This window comes from Branchiostoma lanceolatum, chromosome 1, assembly GCF_035083965.1.
Source record: "Branchiostoma lanceolatum isolate klBraLanc5 chromosome 1, klBraLanc5.hap2, whole genome shotgun sequence".
In the NCBI taxonomy this organism is placed as follows: Eukaryota; Metazoa; Chordata; class Leptocardii; order Amphioxiformes; family Branchiostomatidae; genus Branchiostoma; species Branchiostoma lanceolatum.
Genome location: NC_089722.1, coordinates 12,959,520 through 12,979,800, shown reverse-complemented (window position 1 = coordinate 12,979,800; position 20,281 = coordinate 12,959,520). Strand labels below are relative to the sequence as shown.

Genomic DNA, 20,281 nt, shown 5'->3' with positions numbered 1-20,281 from the left:
AACTTCCCCATTGTTCCGGTGCTAAATTCGTAACTGTTGATGAAGTTACGCGTTCCAAACACACTGGTCATTAGAAGGAATGTCGTACCTGTCTATTTGTTAAGTATCAGGCAATAACTATCCGGGTCTGAGCCTACATTTACACGTCACCACTACTGATGAGCTACTTGTAAGAGGTCCCACACACATTAAGCATCAGTAGGGATGTAGCAGGAGCGCAATCATACTGAGAATTAGGCTTCAAGTATCTGGGTCTAAACCAACATTCAAACTTGGGTACCAAAATAAAAATCATACTAGTATTGCAAATATTTGATTATCCCAGGCATGATAGCTATATAAGATGTGATTCCACCGTACTTTCGTGGGGTTCCTTTAAGTTCAACGAGCGCTTTAAGCTGTTTGCCTTGCGGTTCATTGTTGTAAGATAACATAGCAGAAGGGTGATTGTAATGGCATGTCGTACGCAGCTCTTTAGGTTACCATTTGCCAGGAAACTGCCATCATTTTAGAGAAGGAATTGCCCAATCCTTAGGACAGACGCTGCTAAAAGTGTTGCTATTTCTCCAAGCACTTCTTTTATATCTAATGTGAAGTCTTTCTTGCGCAGTTTACCTTTACTAGCTTTACTATGAGAACCAGGAAGGTCATATTCACATTTGGGCGTTGATTTCCGCCGTTATGTACTTCACCCCCATGTGGCCATCAGCATCTGTGAGAACCGCCACGAGAAACGACGTAGTTTTCTCAGCAGGAATCGCGCACTTCTAAGTAATGCAATGGAAAGGGACTATGAGCTTGCTACAAAGGCTTCTGGAAAACTATGAAAGGCTTCCTTGTGTGAGGTTTTATGGTGATTGTTTTTTTCGAAACCGAAACAAAATTGCCACTTAGAGCCTACACTATCATCAATCCAGATTCCTATCTCAGGCCTCGACCTCTACCAACACTGTCATGTCCTACACGTCTTAACGAGGGTGTGGATTGACTGTCGTCATCTTTAAACAAGACTGAACGCGTTGTCTATTCTATTCTTCAAATCTATTCCAAAGAATGCTTCCTGTTCAAATTCCTTTTTCCTCCCGTGTTACAGTAGATCCGATGTGTTCCTCATCGGATGTGTTGAGTGATCTTCCCTTGAACATAAGCCCGCACGTGGGTGTTTGGCAACGTTTCAGCTTCAAGCCAAGAGCCGGCTAAGTTGGTACTTCAGTTGCGGATTCACGTAAAGAATCTGAAGTCTCGTTCACTTGAGTCATCACTTGAGCGGAGGATTTGCGTAAGGAAATTGTCTAGACTCCAGCCTACGCCCTCCAACGGACCCACAGTACGTCACCTTATAAATCAGATGGGACAACACTCACAGAAACACTATCTGATTTGATCTATTTGTTATGCTTTAAAAAGACATACAGTCAGGGCTACAAATTAACTGAAGGCTATTGCAGAGGGCTAGCCCTAGTGACTGTAGCCAGTGTTACACACCTCTTTTTGCCAGGGGCTGATTGGGTCTCCTCCCCGAGAGCTTGTGGTCATCCACCTCTATCTTAAGAGACAATTCCCATTCCCAGTATTACCAATAGGAGCTCAAGATTCTTTATCAGTATGAAAATCAGCCCAACGAGGGCAAAGGATTCTCTGTCACTATGGAAACTAGTCATCACATACCCCTATACCATGGCAACAGACAGTTTTCAGTTATCACATATGCATAGATCAACAGGATTAGTATGTTCCCGATTCTCCTGGCTTAGAGGTATTGACCATTGATCTTTTGGTGGCCTGACCAATGGAAGGGCTGTTAGAAGCGTGATTAAATTACGGCTAGTATAGGCTATGGTGACTGAACACAAAAACATTTCCGTACGGAATGCCTCAATTCGTGAACGGCTGATAAATAACTGAAAAATCGGCTTAGATACTGATACAACTATTTTGGTTGCAGAAAACAGACATACAGAAATGCATATTACGTTACTACTTCTCGAAACGTTAGCGCCCTACATCACCTTCTCCGGCACACCTGTCTAAGATATTTCCTGGAAACCCCGCTGTCAGTCACGCGAAAGGCCCATAATCAGCACGTAAATATGCAATAACATTCCGGGAAGCACTCTCCTACACCGCATCCGCTGAATTAGTGGAAATCGAGTCTCGACTGCCTCTCTGAGTACGTCTGCAACACGTACGTCTGCAAATTCCTGGAGACAAAAAACAGGATACATTATGGTATACAGTAACAGGTAGGTAGGTATGAATTACATCATTTTGTAGTCGATATCTTATTGGTAAACTACCCACGGCAGTCTGAACTAACGACTACCAAATTGTCAGTAGAACTATAAGGAGATCGCAGACTACAGAACTGAAAACACAGCAAAGAGTATAGAAAGTTCAACGATAGATAGCTACACAATTATCGTGTTCATAACTGCCCCTAGCTAGAGTGGACGATTTGTTAACAGTGCAGTGATTCTCATATCAGAGCCGTAGAGCTGTTTTCCGATGAAACGGATCCTTACATAATGTGCAGTTTCCTTCTATTGGTATTGGAATTACTGCTTTTTCCCTCCAGATATCCGAACAGGTCATAAGGTTGGACATTACTGTTTTCTCAATGTTCTGGGTCAGGGTTAAGGGCGGGGTGGGCGGGATGATTCCGTTCTGGTCAGCTGCATCACATCTCGGCTGGACATGGATCATCAAACAGCAGACAGGACAGAGGAGCAGGGGGAGAGCATCATCTAACTTTAGACGGAACTGGTGTACAATCTTGGCTTTCCCATTTCTGCAGCTGAACCAAAGCTTAGATCCGTCGTCGTAAAAGAATAGTGCGCTCAACATTTATGGTTGTATCTCAAGCTTTCCTTAAGAAGAGTTATCCCTTCTTCGGGCATGTGACCATACTGCCATTTCCTTGAAGAAGTTTTGGAATACATTGGAAAGCCCATTTCCTTGAAGTGCTGGATCTAAAGTGGGTATCTCAATGGACTGCGGCAAATTGCAAATGTTTCTAAATGTGCAAAGAAGTCGCAAAATGGACGCAAAATGTCGCGTCTGTAAAAAGGCACTGCAAATTCTTTTGGTGCATTTTTGATCATTGTACATTGGTTTCTAATGGCTCTGTCACACGACTCACACCTGTGCGTATGTTCAAGTGCGTATGAGTTGCGCATGAACATTTTGTTGGGGTTTATGTAAAGTTTTCTAGAAAGAAGTTGTTTTCTATTTTGACATACCGTTGTGCAGCTTAGTTATCGAACCAAAGAAATGACTTCTTTGGCTGCAAACTTAACCTAAAACAAAAACTTGTTAATACGCAACTCATGCGGACTTGCGTATACGCACAAGTGAGACAGGGCCCTAATTCAGTGGCAACACAACAATTTCCAATAACCTGATCATCTTGGCTTCATACGCAAATACGCCACACGACAATATGAACGGAACGGAAAGTTGGCGCAATTTGGCGCAGTTCAGTTAGATGCCTGCTTGAAGTTCTGATCAGTATTTTTACAACGTCTGCTTCAGAAATCTATACTTACTAGTTACCTCTAGTTTTAGTCGCCACTTGATATATTTTTCATCAGTCTGTGGTGAGCTTCCATGCGTCAAAAAAGCAAAATTGAGAATGTATTATTGTCCTGTCCTCCTCATTGTGGTTATGTAAGAGCTAGCTTGACTGTGTCCTCCCACACACTACATTACCACGAACCATAAAAAGCCCAATAACTTTGCAATTCAAAGCCTCGGGGACCAAGTACATGGTCGGGCTTGTGTTTTCACAAAGTGCTGTGAAGTTATTTGCATCGATTGTACCAAAACGGACTACCTAGTATATCACAGACCACACCACGAGAACTCTTCTGTCCCAGAGCTCTAGACTGTTAATATAGTGTACACGTCAACCTGGAAACTGTAAAGTGCCATGGTAAACGTTACAAGGTTGGGGAAATGTTACAAATCAGCCTTGACGCTGCAAAATACTGGAGTACATGTACATTTTGCACGGTAAATGTTAAAAGGTTGTGGAAATGACGCTACACAATACCAGAGTACACGTAAATGTTGCAAGGTAAATGTTACAACTCAGCATTCTTGCTGCACAGTTAAATGTTATCTAACGCCGCTGTGCACACCTTTCTGTAGATAAAAGCAGGTAGCTCACCTGGGACACAGCCACGGCAGGGGTCCGTACATGTCTCCCCACGAATCCGAGCTTCTCTGACCTTAAGGGTGTCACCAGGGAGACGTCTGTGCGCTTCTATCCGTCAAGCAAGGATACTCATAGTGCGAACGGGGCACTTCTACAAACACCTGGGAGGGATAGTACATGACAGTTGCGATTCTGCATGTGGAAAAATCATTTCAAGGTCCACACTTTCACAAGCGTCTGGGACAGACAGGCGACCACAGCGCCAGTTCCGCCCTTACAAACGACATTTTAAAGCCCAAACACCTCGGCCAAACGGATCTCTGTAGATCCACAGGGACCGGGGGAAGTGATCGGAGTGGTTTTTAATTGCCCACTAAGGGTGAGTAACGTCTTCCAGTCTCTTCAGGTAGCCATCCCTCAGACGAAAGAGAGGAAACACGCACACAGAAAGCACACACCAAGGCTGCAAAAGTACGATAACAAAAATTACCAGCCGTTAAAATGTCTTGCCATGCATTAGACTCTCCATCCCTGAAGTCTAGCTGTAAACTAACGTAACCAGAATGGCATTGTAAGTCTACTCTAAGTTTTCACTCTAAGTTGATGTTAAGTTTTCCATTTCAGTTTATCCATTTTATCTAGTATGCACAGTTAACTAGTTTTTAGACTGACTGGTAGTTCTGATGAAAGTGTCACCAAATATCACTCTACAACGCACAGAAAGAAAAATAGTTAAACTCAGATCGAGATACATTCATTCGTCTTCAGTACAATCTTCAATACAAAGAGGATGACATACAGCTATGAGACAAAATTGATTGTTCCAATTTTCCATCAAATGTTAACTTGATTTGAGGAGATTTCAAACACCACCAATGCCTGTCATTGGATTCTTTCTAGGCCCAATTCAAATATTTCTCAATACCAAAGGGTTTTTACGGTACACAAAATAGCAACTGTCTTTCCATTTTTCTTCGTTTCTTTGGATCAGTGTGTTGGCAAGTTGGCAATGGCTCAGGTCAAGTGTTCCAATGAGGGAGCTGGGAAACTTGCCAAGATGGTGGGTGTCAGGGTGATGTTAATTTGGTAAAGGGGGAATGTAGTAAGGGTTAGGAGATTATATCATATATAGAGCATGAAATAATCGCTGTAGCCTGCAATCTGCGAGAAGTTGCGGAGAGAAAAGTTGGAAACTTGCAGCTTTGCAGGAAAATTAGATCTAAGGGTCGCGACTCTGAACATTACGGGGGAGCACTTAATGAAATTTCAATGTGCTGATGCTGGTATTGTCAAGTTCACTCGCACAGAGAATGGACGAATTGCAGATGATAGCAAATTTGAAAACCTGTTATTCAGCAACAAAGTCACTCCACGCGTGGAAGAAGAAAACGTATTGCGCGACAGTTGCTACAGGTACAATGTATGGCAACTTGTACATACATTGAAGTTGATATCTGAAAGATTGTTTGCTTTATGAATGATATAAAAGACAATCTAGTATGTATGCTAAAACTATGGAACATGCTACACTACACACTTTTGGTAACCATTACATAACGTTACCACTATTTTTTCAGTATGGAAATTGAAGTGTTTGGATATGCATGGCAGCTGGTCTTGTTAAAACGGTTCTCCTGCAATTTTCCTACATGCTGTGCGAAATTACAATAATTTCGCTCTACCAAATTATATGACATCAGTGCTATGCTGGTGTGGGGCCTAGCAGACAATTTCTTCGAATTGCAGGTTGAAATCATAGTAATTCTCCAGCTAACAGCAGACAAAAGGTGTTGTCAGCGTTACATGGATGGTGTTGCCCGAGTCAAAGGGTATCGAATGTCTTGCTGTGTAATTCGATATTGATGAGACAATTGAGGCTGAGTCAGAGAGCGGGAAAGTCTAGGATGAACAAGGTTAGCCCGGACAGAAGGAGAACGGTCTTGGTTAATGAAAAATCCATTCTAATAATGTTTGGGGCAAGACGGTATAGAGTGGGAAATCTATATCAGTAATGAGGGTTAGGCTTGTAAGGTTTTACAATACTATGTAAGTACGTGGTACAAGACTACATGGGGTATAATAACTCCAAGAGACGTCACTGAAGGTGAGGTAACTTAATGTCAACGTTGCATTGAACTTATTCCTGAACGAAGTGGGAAAAGCACTCAGAGCACCCAAGCCTCCATTTAACCGTCTGGTGGGGTATTTGATAAGAACGCACTTACATTTCGTTATGTGTCGCTATGGCCAAAACCGGCTCCGCAATCTCAGATGCAACGTTAGTAATATCCCTGTACAACCATCCCGAGAAATATGAAATTCATTGTTCGGATACTGAAGCCTACGATCTTAGTCAAACGTTGTGACCTTGACAAGGATAGAATGTATTTGCCACTATGTTAGGGCAATATACCAGACCAAGGTGCCCTCCATTCAAGTCAGTGTAATTCGAACGATTTTTCGTCGTAACCAATAGACCTAGCAGTTAGCAAAGTTTGAAGCTAGTTGATGACGAAGAATGTTCGGTGACAGTGATTCAGGATGACAATGGGTTCCGCCACAGCGCACACCGGTCTCCCGGGGGGACGCCATTTTGTCACCCCTCCATTGACCTTGGCCTTCATTTCGGCGTAAGGTCATCCACTCCCGTGGTTCTGTCAGGTGTCATCGATCATTGTTTCTGCAGTTGTTTCCAATTCTCAAACTCGGATGACTTTTCCTGACCTGAGTTAACCCAGTGAGCCAGTGACAAATGAGGGAGGTCAGAGGTCAAAGTTGGTAACGTTTCAAAATGGACATGATGTTGGAGATTTATGCAGTGTGACTCCCATGTGCCTATATACGTCCTTCCATTATCTTATGTAACAGGTATATTGAATTTCTTACGTGCAGAATGGTGACTAGTTATAAGGTCTATAACACATAATGCTAGGGTAACATTTCAAATTCGTTTAAAATCAAACGAAATATTCATATATTTAAAAGTTATATCAAGAAATATACACAGATTATGGTAATCACTGATTTTTACGTTTTGTGTGTTTTTTCGTCTTTAGTATCATTTTATTCATGCCCGCAAACTGCACGGCCGGGCGCCGGTTTGGAAATGTGACCGTACCATAGGAGATGATAAAAGGAGCAGAACAAATATAACGTTACAAAAAGCACAGATATGTCTGTAGACAAGTTAAGCGTTTTTATCTAGCAACCCTCCCAGTTTGAAACCTCTTGGGTGACGAATTCCACGACCACACGGAAACATTCTCTAATGATTTATGTACCTGATTCCCATAACGTTCATTGAGGTTTACAAAAAGCAAACCTATAGTGAAATACAATACGACGCGTTTTATTACATTTTAAGACCTCTTCAACATTATCATCCTTCGATTTTCTTGGTCAGAAACAGTCCCTGCATAACAGTACTCATCCTACGATCAGCGTAGCATTGTTTGAACTATTCCGCTACATAAATCAAATATTCATTCCGCGATATTCTTTTTAATGTAAACAAAAGCGTACAGCAAGTTGTAACCTAATATCTTTATTGCATCTCACCGCAACATTGCTTGGATTTTTGGGTCATGTCAGTCGTTATGATGGCCGTGTTGACAGCTACTTTAGGCATCCTGGGTTTTGTCGAGGTTCAGAGGAATTTTGTTGAGATAAGCCACAGATTAGCCGTCATCATGTCCCAAGGTCACGACAGATGTGAAGGTCAATACCAAACGGTTACTAGGCAAGGTTCGAATTGAGGACATGTGATTCAATATGGTAGTAAATCAGTGAACCTTACACCGGAGCTTCACGCAATTCCCGGTGGCTGTCTTTTGTCATGTTTTTATCTTGTCAGTTTTATCGTCACCATTTCCCAAGGTCGCCGCAAACGAAGGTCAACAACAAACGGCTTCTATCTATAGACAGAGTTCGATTTAAGGACGCGCTATTCAATATGAAGATAGATCAATGCAACTATAGCCTGAATTCAAATGCCTTCTTCCTACTTTCTAAAGCTTTTTTGTTTGTATTTTGGTTATCTATTGAAAACCCGGTAAACCGCCTCATGGCGTAACACACCAGGTTTGTACCGAAGAGTACAAGCTGCATACCCGGACAGATTCATTTGATGAACTCACACCGGGATGGACCCCTACTCTTATCGATAAATGTGGTGGGCTCGTCTATTTTTCATTAAATACTATATAAATAAAAACGACGTAAATAACTGAAGTTATATTTATTGTGGTGTAAGTAACTTTGCCTTGGGCACGAAAAGTTGACATACCTGTAAAGTACCTTTACTTCAAAGGAGACCATCAATTTACCGTGACCTAGATTCATAAAGTATCGCCCTTGGTTATTCGGTCGACCGCCTGGCCTATGGCTCACTCCCATACATCATCGCCCGACATGATATATTCAGTACACATGTTCCGTGTTTTACAATGGATATGAAACCCCTTCTCGTCCCTCCCTCGTTCCCAGAGGTGCAATAGCTCAGCACGACAGGTAGGTGCATCACGTGACCTGGTCCAAGTAACACTTTTTTGTGTGCCTCCAGGCGTTTCCGTTACTGCCGATGGGGGAGACCTAAAACACCGTCAATACATATTGTTAGGAAGCCACACGCATTTGAAATCAATTCAATGGAAACATCTGCCCGATCAATGTTTTAAGAAAAAAAGGCTGAAATGAGAGAAACGTTACATGTCTGTCGGTCCAGTTTTGATTTCAGCTAATATTCCGTTGGTCTTCAGAAGACCAGACGCCATGTGTAGTATATACAGGTTCAATTTACCAGGGAAATTTCACCGCTTTCTCACACTGTCACTGTGAACAGTGTAGAATGCAACCCTTTGCGACTAGGGGGTGACAACAGTCGGGATTCGAACTCTGAAACGTCTGGTCCTGAAGCAGTTTAACTAATTACTGTATTATTGAATCCACTGAAATAAATTGCAGATGTGTAACTTTCTTCTGAAAAAAAATTGATACGTTTCAAATGATAAACAACGATATGCGAAAATACTTCATATACATGATATGTGAGAGAAATTCGTCGCCTCTAAACATGTGTGTTCCGAGAACAGGTGTCTGTTTTTACAGTTTTCGGCATGTCCTTGTTACATGTACATCTGTTTCCCTCCATGATTCCCCACATTTAAACATCTTATATCTTTAGTACCATCTCGTTCATTTTCATTTCACACCTGCATGAGATTTGGGGTCTCCAATGCATGTCATCCGTGAAATCAAGATAGTGTGGCCGCGCCATACCGCCGACGGGAAGGTAAGCTAAAAATAATGTCGGTAAACACATTCACCATCAATTTTACTGCACCTGCCGAGGTACGGGACGTCATTTACACTTCTGTTAAACCCATGGGAAGAGTGGCGCTGTGGGTAGAGTACTGCCTCTGCGCCTATCAAGCCTGATGAAGTATTAGGCCTGTATAGAGGAGTCATACATTTTGCGATATGTTCATGTCGGGGTATAGTATACTTTAGTTGTATTTCTAATGAAGTTTCGGAGAGAAAGGCACAGTTGGTAATAGAGTGCCGCTTCTTGAACTCCTACTGGTTCAGACAGGCTCATTTCTCTTAGAAAATCTTGATGAAGTGCTGGCCACAAAGATTTAAACACCCCATCTGTTTCTGTCGGGGCGTATCTTCTTCCAGTGTGCGAAATCAACCGCTATATGAGCGTCTTTTGTGCAACACGATATTTTTTTCAACCATGCCTGTCTGCGTCCATTCGTAGTACCTTCAGAGAAATGACTGGTTCATTTCATTTCAAAGTGGGAAGAAGATGTAAGTTTGGTTGAAGCTTTGGTGCTTGACACTTTAGGTCGTTTTAAATACCGGAATGGATCGGAACGAACCGGAACGGAACACAGGTCGAAAAAATGGAAATGAGAAATGTAGATATGGATCGATTATAGATGGCAGAACCAAGATTTTCCACTTGACCTTACTTCTCTCAATCAATCAATCAATCAATCTTTATTCAAACCAGCTGAATTGTGTTGATTTTTCACATGTCGAATACAGACCAGTTTTCCTCCTGATGAGGCAACTCGAATGGCAATTGAACCCTCCCTCGGGAATTGAAAATACCAGAGATAGGGTTGCCATAGCAACGGATACGTCACCTGACACTTACTCATACGTTCCGTTTGTCGTCCAACGTTGTGCAGACGACCTCCGTTGGGAATAAGAAACATCGCTACAGTGGCATCATTTACCAAAACGCTGTAAGACAGGACTGGAATGTCATACACTGCAACCAACTGTTCATTTATTTATCAACAAAAATTGGAAAATTCCCTAAGGTACTAATCTAACCTGCATGTACTAGTGTATCGGACAGAACAGGGGACCTTGCCCGTAAAGCGAATTGGACGTCACTTTATTCTCAATTTGCGATTTTCGAGGCGTGGAGACTAACATCGCCACCTGTCGTATTATCCTGAAATTACAACAGCATTTCTTGCACTAAGATGATTTTAATTTATACTACTAGCATGGTGCAATTTTTTCATTTACGCTAGGAAGGGAGAGTGAAGGAAGGGGCAAGGAAGAGGGAGGGAGGGAGAGAGGGAGGATTTTGTGTAATATTCTACGTCCTATTGGCTGCCTGCTATGCTCAGAAACATCACAACTCTGCACCATTTGTTAATCTAAAATTTAGATAATTGAAAAGCTTTCAGTCAAAACTGCCAGGTGTTGAGTGCTGAAGCATTTGTCTATCACTCCTAAGTACACTTTATATCTGGGCTGTTTTACACCCCAGTTAAACATTTTTGTGCAGGCTTACAGTCTCGTTCTATTTCAATTACTCTTGGGTAAATATTACAGCTGCAGCTTACAATCAGCCTACATGTAGACTAGATGATAAACTGCACAAAACTGAGCTTAGCCAGTGATAAGTTATAACAAAGCACTGATAGATGCATGGAATGTGATACATTACACATGAACTCACTGTCTCATGTTTTACATACAGCATTCCGCAATATGTTTTTCTCTCAAGTCTTGCGGTAGTACAGTATTGTACAGATATATCCATAGTTTTACATTAAGTCTTGGCTGTTTCTGAAGGTATATAGGGATGTAACTGGCAGTCCAACACCAACCGGAACACACCACTGCAAGGTAGAATATGATGCAACATCCATGTTTGCAGCCTTTGAGTAAGACTTTATTCAACAAATAAGACATGCTTTCCAAAATTCATAAGTAAAGTCGATGGCTGTAAGTGCTGAACTGCACATAACTAAGCTGGCAAAATAATCAGTTTTAAATTAGTAGATGAAACATGGCCATTCATACATTATATTGCCCATAAGTCATGAATAAATTTCAGAGCTTAAATTTAACATCCTCGGCTCCATATATTTATTATTATCTCCATGAAAAATGGAGATATAGTTTTGGGTGTGTCTGTGTATGTGTCTGTTTGTCTGTTTGTGTTTCGGCACTAACCTCTTGATGAATTACGATGATATTTGGTATGTGGGCAGGTGTTGTGTAGCCAAAGTTCAAGGTCAATTTTGGGCCCCCTGGTATTTGACCTTGATACTGCAGCAGAACTTCCTTTTTTGTATCTTTTGACCTGGACATGCTATGGTCTTGATTTTTAGGTGGCTGATAGCTTGTGAAGAAATAACAAAAGTAATGTAGGTTTGGGCCCCCTAGCAAGTTGCTCTGGAACTGCAGGGGCGTTATTGTGAAAATCTTCTAAGGATAATAACGGCACAAAGGAAGGACAGATCTCTATGATATTTAGTATGCAGGTAGCTTAGACAGAGATGTACACAATGATGTGCAAATTATGCTAATTGGGACTTGATTTGCATAACTAATGAGGAAAATGTATATTTGCAGTGTTTTCCATTAAAAGGCTCAAATGCATGTATCATAAGTAGTTTATGGCAAGTATGACATCAACAGATACCAATTATGCAAATGAATTCCTAATTTGCATAATAAATGCAAAAGCGCCATAATTCATCTAAATGGAAAATAATAGGACTGTCAATATTGCAACTTGTGTAAGTTAGATAAAGATGTTTATGAACAAGCATATATTATGTGAGTGTGTAAGTCATTTGCATAAACAGGATAGTTCACGGAGATATGAGGTCTGTGAACTCTTGTTGGATTAGAGACTGAATAGCATTACAGCAAATTAAAGGATTAAGCTGACTGTAGATGAGTGACTGTTCTAAGAGTATTAACATCGAATTTTAAGGGTAGTAAGAAAAGGGTTTTCAGTAATTGTGACACACCTGCTAGTCTTAAACAACTAGTCTAACTAATCTTCATTAAGATACCAGGTGCAAAGCCTCTTTTCTAAATGTAAGGCTCTTCTTAATGGTAAAGCTTCTAAAATAAGACCACATAATCCATCCATTAATGTCAGGGAGAATAAAGCAAACAATCCTTGTATAATAAACTTTCTGCATTAAAGTGACGAAACACTGACGATTCAACAGACAAGTTACATGTTTAAGGTATCAGGTATTTTTCAACCTAGTTCATGAATTTTTCCTGTAATATAGTTACATATAGTAAACATTTATAATATGATAGTGAGTCTGCGGTACATTATGTACATAGATAAACTTGATACTTGCTCTTGAAACATAGCAAATGGCATGCAGTTATGAAATGCACTTATGGTAATCATCTTATCATAACATCATTATACTGCTCACACATTAACATCATCACAGCCACTACTACCTTTCAGTGTTTACTGACAGAGGTAGGCCGCCATCATGACACGGCAAATTCCATGACTGGTATGTACCAACAGACCTAATGGTGCTGCTCCGCCACAGAATAGTACACCCAGTAGAAGATGTTGAACCCGAGGTACGACAGCGGGAACAGGATCCGGGCGCCCTTGTCGATCATCGCGGCGATGCCCTCGTCGTCCGGGTTCTTGGGCTTCTTGGGCGGCTCCGGGGGCACCATGTGGCCATTCATCGACCCCTTCTCGCTGGGGGTGTTGGGGAGCCTCACGACCTTCACGGGCTGGGGAGGGGCGGCGGCAGTCTGTGGACAGGATTCAGACATTTGTTTGTTTGTTTCTTTGTTTCTTTGTTTCTTTGTTTCTTTGTTTCTTTGTTTGGTTGGTTGGTTGATTGTTTGTTTGTTTGTTTGTTTGTTTGTTTGTTTGCACCACAAGAAAATACATAATATGATAAACAATAGATTTATTTTCACTGGACCAGGGTCCAGTTTTACAGTTGGAATCATGAATAACTCATGATTTCAGAATGGACTGAGTCACGCTTCATATGCAAAATTGATACGTCGCATACCAGGAAAATTGGTACAAATTTGCAAAGTTGGTACAATTTCAAAACGCAATTTGGTACAGTCCAGTGATACACCCGCTTAAACTTGTACCACCCAAAAATAAATACTATTAGACCAACATACATGTAATTGGTATATAAGACTAAAAATCCAGACAATAAATATGGTGCTAGACTAACAAATATCATAGCTAATAACTTTCAAGTTGATGGAATTGTTTCCACAATAATGTACAGAACTGTTTTGTTACCTTGGCCCTAGGCTTGCGATCGTAGTAGTTGACGATGGCGTACTCCAGAAGGGCACCGAACACCATGCACTGGCAGGCCAGGAGCCAGGCATCAATGGCACGCACATAGGAGATCTGATAAACAGATGTACAAACACACAGATAAACAAACATTCAACATTACACAATACATGTATTGTTAAATTTGATGCAAGCAATGGCAGGCCAGAGCAGTATGCATCACTGATAATGGCTTACAAACAGGAAATTTGAAAAGAAAAATGAAAACAAAGTTACCTGCTTCCAGTTTGAACCTAACCTTATCCTTAACAATGAAAGCAAACAACTTTTGCAGTTACTATGTGGCAGTGGTCTTCTTGAGTTGCAAAGCAAATCTCCCTTTTGAGTACTAATTGATCCATGACCATCTTCACTAACCATCATTTCATAAATTATTCACATTCATTTCTGTCATGCTCAGTGCCAGGGCCCTGGGTTACAACTAACACAAAGTAGGAAACAAGTACATACAGTTATGTACAAAAAACAAATTTCCACTCTACAACTAGGAAATGCAATGCAAAATAAGAAAAAAATGTCCCGACCTGTGGCATGTCGACCACCCTGGTACTCTGAGTGATCATGGTCAGCACGGTGGTGATACCGAGCGCCACGCGGGCCGGCACGGCAGCACGGTTGATCCAGAAGGCGACCCAGGACAGACACACGATGGTGATGCTGGGCACGTAGATCTCCATCATGTAGTACGACAGGCGACGCTTCATGTACATGGTGATGGCCAAGGTTGTGTAGGTGTTGGGGCTTTCTGTGATCAAAAAACAAACAAAAACAGAATAGTATTGATAACAATGTACAGATACCTCCCCCCACCCTCCAAAAGATTCAAGCTAGTACATGTACATGGTGATAGCAAGGATGTGTAGGTGTTGGGCTATCTGTGGTTAAGAAAACAGCTTTGGGTTTATGGTAATCCACAAAACAGATTCACATACAGGTACGGGGAGGTCGTGATCATGTACAATGTACATGTAGGCTTTCTGTGATCGAGGAAAGAGATTTGCTTTTATGGTGATCCCCAAAACAGATTCGCGTACACGGCCATCTTGATTTTGGTGATCACAAAGATCAAGTGAAAACAGACACATGCAAATCTCAAGGTCATGTACATGTAGGTATATGTATCTTTCTGTGATCATAACAAGAGATAAACAGATCAATGTGACTTACGTTTATTGGTGTCCACGCAGTCATCTTTTGTCTCTGACAGTTTAGTCCCGCCATAGTTTTCACACTTCTTGGAACAGCCTTCGGTGTAGTAGGCATAGGATCCCTTATGGTAGGAACATTCTGTGGAAGACATACAACACAACAAGAAATACAATGTATGATGTAATTATGCTGAAACTTTGACAAACGAAAGCACACATGGATCCTTTCACAAGATATACTAAATCTTTTTACACTGTTACATGTACATCAGAATAAGGGTTTCTGGAGGATGTCATTTGTAATAGCTATATTCTTTTGCCTAACATTTCAAAAGAATTTGATTGATGAATTTTGTTTTCATTGTCTTGACACTAAATATCAAAATGACTCCATACTACACATATAGTAGGTATTTAAGCATTTGATATGGCAAAAGAAGGTAATTCATTTGCATCCCCAGATCTAATTTGACATTTCCAAAGGATGACATCCATGGACTTGTATTTGTTTGGCCTTTGACAAAAAAAGACTTCGTTCTTACGAGCGACGCTGGAGAGGAAGGAGTTGTACTTGGCATTGAAGTCGACCTGGGTCACCTCAAACTGCGAGTGGATGGACTCAGCATCGGTAACCACGGGAACCCCCGGTACCACCCACTGGAAACTGGGGTCGAGCAGGAACCGCATGCTGTCATCTGTGTAAACAATAATAAACATACAACCATCATCTGACTGACACACACAAGTCACAAGTTACGATGACCCATCTTGTTCATAGGTGAACTTGGTGATTCTAACCTTCACTTGAAAGATTGAATGAAAGAGATGTGATGAAAGTAGTTAGCACATTCCTGATATGTGAAACCCTTCCTTAACAAAAGTACAAAATGTACACTGTAAGTTTTATTCCATGACTAATTTCATCAGGTTAGAATATCAGTATTCTAAAACAAGGTTCTTTATTCACAACCAGGATCTATATACAATCAACAGTTGATGTTTCAGTGACCGTCTGTCACCTTCCTTAGGGCAATACTAACTGGTACTATGGCACACAACCTGATTTCGCATTGCAAAATTAGTGATTCGGGAAAACCATAATGGTTTGGTATGAGGGAGGAAGCCTACACCCTACAGAAAAAAGTATTATATGAAGTAGGAACATTATACTACATGACTTACATCCGTGGATCTCAAAGGTGCACTCCTGCTTGTCCAGCGGGTAGAAGCGCAGGTTCATGGCACAGGTGATCTTCACATCTTGTCTAAGAGGAAACGGGTACATAATGATATTAGATATAATGAAGTATGAATAGTTTCATCAGGTTCTTGGTAATTCAATAGTTAATTTTAATTAAAAGTCCTTCACACACACCAAGAGAAATCCACCTGTAAACATTTCTCGTCCTTCTGCTGTCTTCCTTAAGGCGGGGACAGCCCAATGTTATGATCTGTTCCAACACCTGTACATTCCGACACCACTACGTTCCACACCCATGTAAGGGTTAGGATTAGGGGGTGTTGGAACATAGGGGTGAGGAAACAGGGCATTGCTATTACTGCATTTCTACTTCCCACTGCTAGGTGGCGCTGCAGTGGGAGAATGTGGTCCCAAACATGACTAAGCTTGTATCTGAAGTGACATTGTTGAAGTGACCTTACTTTGCGATGTGGTGCACGTTTCCATCAGGACAGAGCCAGGTGGAGATCTGGTCGTCACTCTCCATCAGACAGCTCTCGTCAGAGCACAGCGGGTCCACCTGAAACAGTCAGGGCAAACATACCATAAGTTTCACCCTTACATAACTGTCTCAAGTAAAAGTTTAGCTGTTGAGAGCTTTCATGACTGTCACTGTCTCTTGACAGAATGTTGGGTCTTTGTGCTTTCACTCACTCATTCACATACACACACATTCTCATACATACGCATGTGAATATGCACAAACACACGCAAGCACACACATATACACGCAGACTCACACACACACACACACCAGCTCCACACACACACATACGCACACACACACACAAACATACATATACACACATACACAAATACACACACACAAACACGCACACAAATATACACACACACATACACACACACACAAACACGCACACAAATATACAAACACACACGCACACAGAAACAAACACACATATCTCACCTTCTCCCCCATGGCATAGATAGGGTTCCAGAGGTGCCTGCCTGGTACAGGAGTCATGTAACTGGACAGTCCGGCCAGGCGGTCGTCAAACCAGCTCAGGAACAGGTCGATACTCATCTCATATTGCTGAGGGTAAATTAGTTACTTACTGTTACTATTAATGGATCATAGGTCTGGAGTAAGCAAATGTATAACTCTGATTGTACACCAAAAATGTATTTCAATCTACAGAAAACATTGTGGGTTTTGCTTTAATTCTAAGGCCAGTTTTCACAAATTTAAGAAGTCCCTCACAGCTTCGTAAAGAGTTAGATGAAAGAGAAATATCGGATAAGCATTTAGCATAGTAAAAAAACCTGATATATAACTAGCACTAACATAATTCCCCCAGGCACTAACATAAGTCCCCCTTGCATCCAACTAGATCTTCAATTTGACATTAAAGTCTTTCTGTAAAATACATTCCAGTATAATGTATATCTAAACTGTTCTGCTGCACTAGAGCTCTCTCAAACACTGTTTTTCAAAGTGGCAGATATATGTAACCCAGCAGATTAATGTTAAATGTAGGTTACATCTATTTCACTCTTACTCTGAAATACCCAATTCAGAACAGGGTGCATACTAGTACATCATGTGCTGCATAGTAGCTACTGTAAGTCCTAGGAAAAAATGTTGTGTTTTACATTACGGTCTTGAAAATAGGCTTTTTTTTCTTTTCTTTTTTTTTAGATTTCCGCCGAAGTGAACAGGTGTGTACAGTATGTGCTGCATGCCTCATTAGCTACTGTAATGGTCCTCCCACAGTATTCATGAATATTTAAACAATCACCATCATAGCTATGTGGGAATTTTTGGCTACACCATGCAGGCGGTCCTCCTGTACTCACCATGGATGACTCGGACAGGGACCCGATGTTGCTCAGCCGGACGCCCACGGAAACGTCAATCCAGCGATCATTAGGATCTGTTTGGAGAAAAGAGAATGACAGTAAAAATGTGACTTTTGTTTACCAAGAAAACAGTCTCTTGGGCAGCTTTTAAGGAGTTGAATGGTCTCAAGAACTAGAACAAGTACTAGAATGAACAGTGCTTTTCAAGATGCAGCTTGTTTTGTTAGTCCTTTTTTTTGTTTTTCAACAAATTTTTTGTGCCTTCATTCTGTAAATTCATTTATTTTGAGAGGGATTCAATATTGCAGTAGAAGTGGAAAGGAGGTTCTTGCAGTGTTTTCAGTTTGCGGTCACAATGTCGTAGCATAAACCACACACTCGTTGTGACATGATTTCACGGTAGAAAACTATGACACTGACCTCCGGGTCGGCTAGCGTTGGTGTAGTTGTTTGCAAACAGAATCTCGCCGCTGCGCCACTCCAGCCACGCCCCCCAGTCCGCAGTATCGGAACCACCGACACAGGAGCCGCCCTGGCCACCGCTCTGGCCTCCCCCTCCGCCACTACTACTTCTGGTGGTGTTGGAGGCTTCAGTTGTCATTCCAGTTTGACTGAGACAACAGAGTAAAAAGAAAAAATTATGAACACAAAAATTTGAAGACTTTTCAAGGAAGACAGACAATAAATCTAACAACACCTTACGACTGCATGTCAAAACAGGACAGATGAGGATTTGCCTTCTGATGGCTTCACATAACGACCAAAAATTGTTATCTGTGAAATTGCAGTTAGTGGAAAAGCTAGACTTGCTTAAACCTTGTGAGAGCATCAAATTTGCTCCCCAAAAAGCAGAAACTAATGTTTCATGTGTTGCAAAATTATGCAGGGAAATATGACTCCAGACCTCAGGATCCCTAGCTTTCTTGTGCCTTGCTCTCAACACTTCGCTTCATCAATTGAAATTGGCATGAAGGAAAAAATTCTAGAGCTGGAAGAAACACAGGGGCCGACGACTTAGCATTTAATCCAAAGATAACACAGGGAATACAGTCTGCTATTACTAGGATATTTGACATAAAAATCATCAACATCTCATGCCTTCACAAATTCCGAATAGGGTCTTACTATTGTTTCAAGGGCACAGTATTGGAAGGTAGAACCCAACCCTTTCCTTCCACCGCCTTTTACCTACAATCCCCAACCGAAGTCAGGTACCCATTTTTGCACCAGGGTGGAGTGAGGAGTCGTGTTAAGTGTCTTTCCCAAGAGCACAACGTTAGTGGATTGTCAGGGAATTGGAACTCAGGACCTATGGGTTCTGGGCTAAGCACCCGAACCATTACGCCAACACGATGCCACAAAGGTGCTTTCTCTAAACTCGATAGTAAACTCTTCTAGACAAAACTCACTCACCTTACAGCAGTCTGCACCAGGAGAGCAACTGTCAGGGTAAACACCCAACAGCCCAACTTTCCACCGTCCATTTTCAAAAAGATATTCCTCCTACAACCGAAAGTTCTCTCCAAACGCAGGCAGCGTCAGAAGAAAACTGCTCTGAGCATCTACAAAATTGGAACTTCAGCAACAACAAAGGACTATTGTGTTTGTCAATGCGTCGCTATGGGAACCCGTAATGATGGGCGGAACCCAATTTCGCTAATGGAACTTTCATGGTCAGCATTTTTGTGATGGCGTGTAAAAAAATTTGTGACACAGGAAATGAAAAAATTACAATAAGTCCCAAACACCATTTTTTTAGTACATCAATGAACACGATGTTTTAAAAGTTTGTACACAATTTTACATATCACTTGAGGTCATATAATAAACATGTATACTGAAGTTTTACATGTGATGATTCATCAATATATCATCATTTTGATCAGTCTACCGTGACTTTTCATTCCCCCTAATGACATTATGATTGACAGTCATCATAATGACGCATGTAGTTGATGTCACAAACATGCACACACACACGTCACACAAACAATTATGATACATGTACCTAAGAATTATTCTAACCTTTTTAGATTGTGATTCAGACATTACTGCATTAAGGCAGAGGGCAATCTTGAAACTGACTTTTTTTTAATAAAAGATCCATCTTAAGAAATTCATTTCAAAAATTCACCTAACTTTGCTCTTACTTTCCATTTGGATACTAAGCACTTTCAATGTTTGAACAGTCAAAACACAAAGGAAAAGAAAAGAAAAATAACTTCAGGTGCCATTTTGCAGCCACATTTCAGAGCCAGTCAACATTTAATCACTCA

General features: G+C 41.2%; 1 protein-coding gene across 1 annotated transcript; it reads right to left on the bottom strand.

The window, feature by feature from the left end:
* Positions 1–11,335: 11,335 nt before the first annotated feature.
* Positions 11,336–20,106, bottom strand: LOC136435574 (glycine receptor subunit alpha-2-like). The gene is made up of 11 exons (XM_066429196.1): positions 19,419–20,106; positions 18,426–18,616; positions 18,003–18,079; positions 17,113–17,238; positions 16,607–16,704; positions 16,127–16,209; positions 15,487–15,639; positions 14,964–15,083; positions 14,321–14,541; positions 13,737–13,850; positions 11,336–13,219 (listed from the first exon to the last, which is right to left on the bottom strand). The coding sequence occupies exons 1-11, from the start codon at positions 19,487–19,489 to the stop codon at positions 12,980–12,982; spliced, it is 1,494 nt and encodes a 497-aa protein (XP_066285293.1). The 5' UTR covers positions 19,490–20,106; the 3' UTR covers positions 11,336–12,979.
* Between the last annotated feature and the right edge of the window lie 175 nt (positions 20,107–20,281).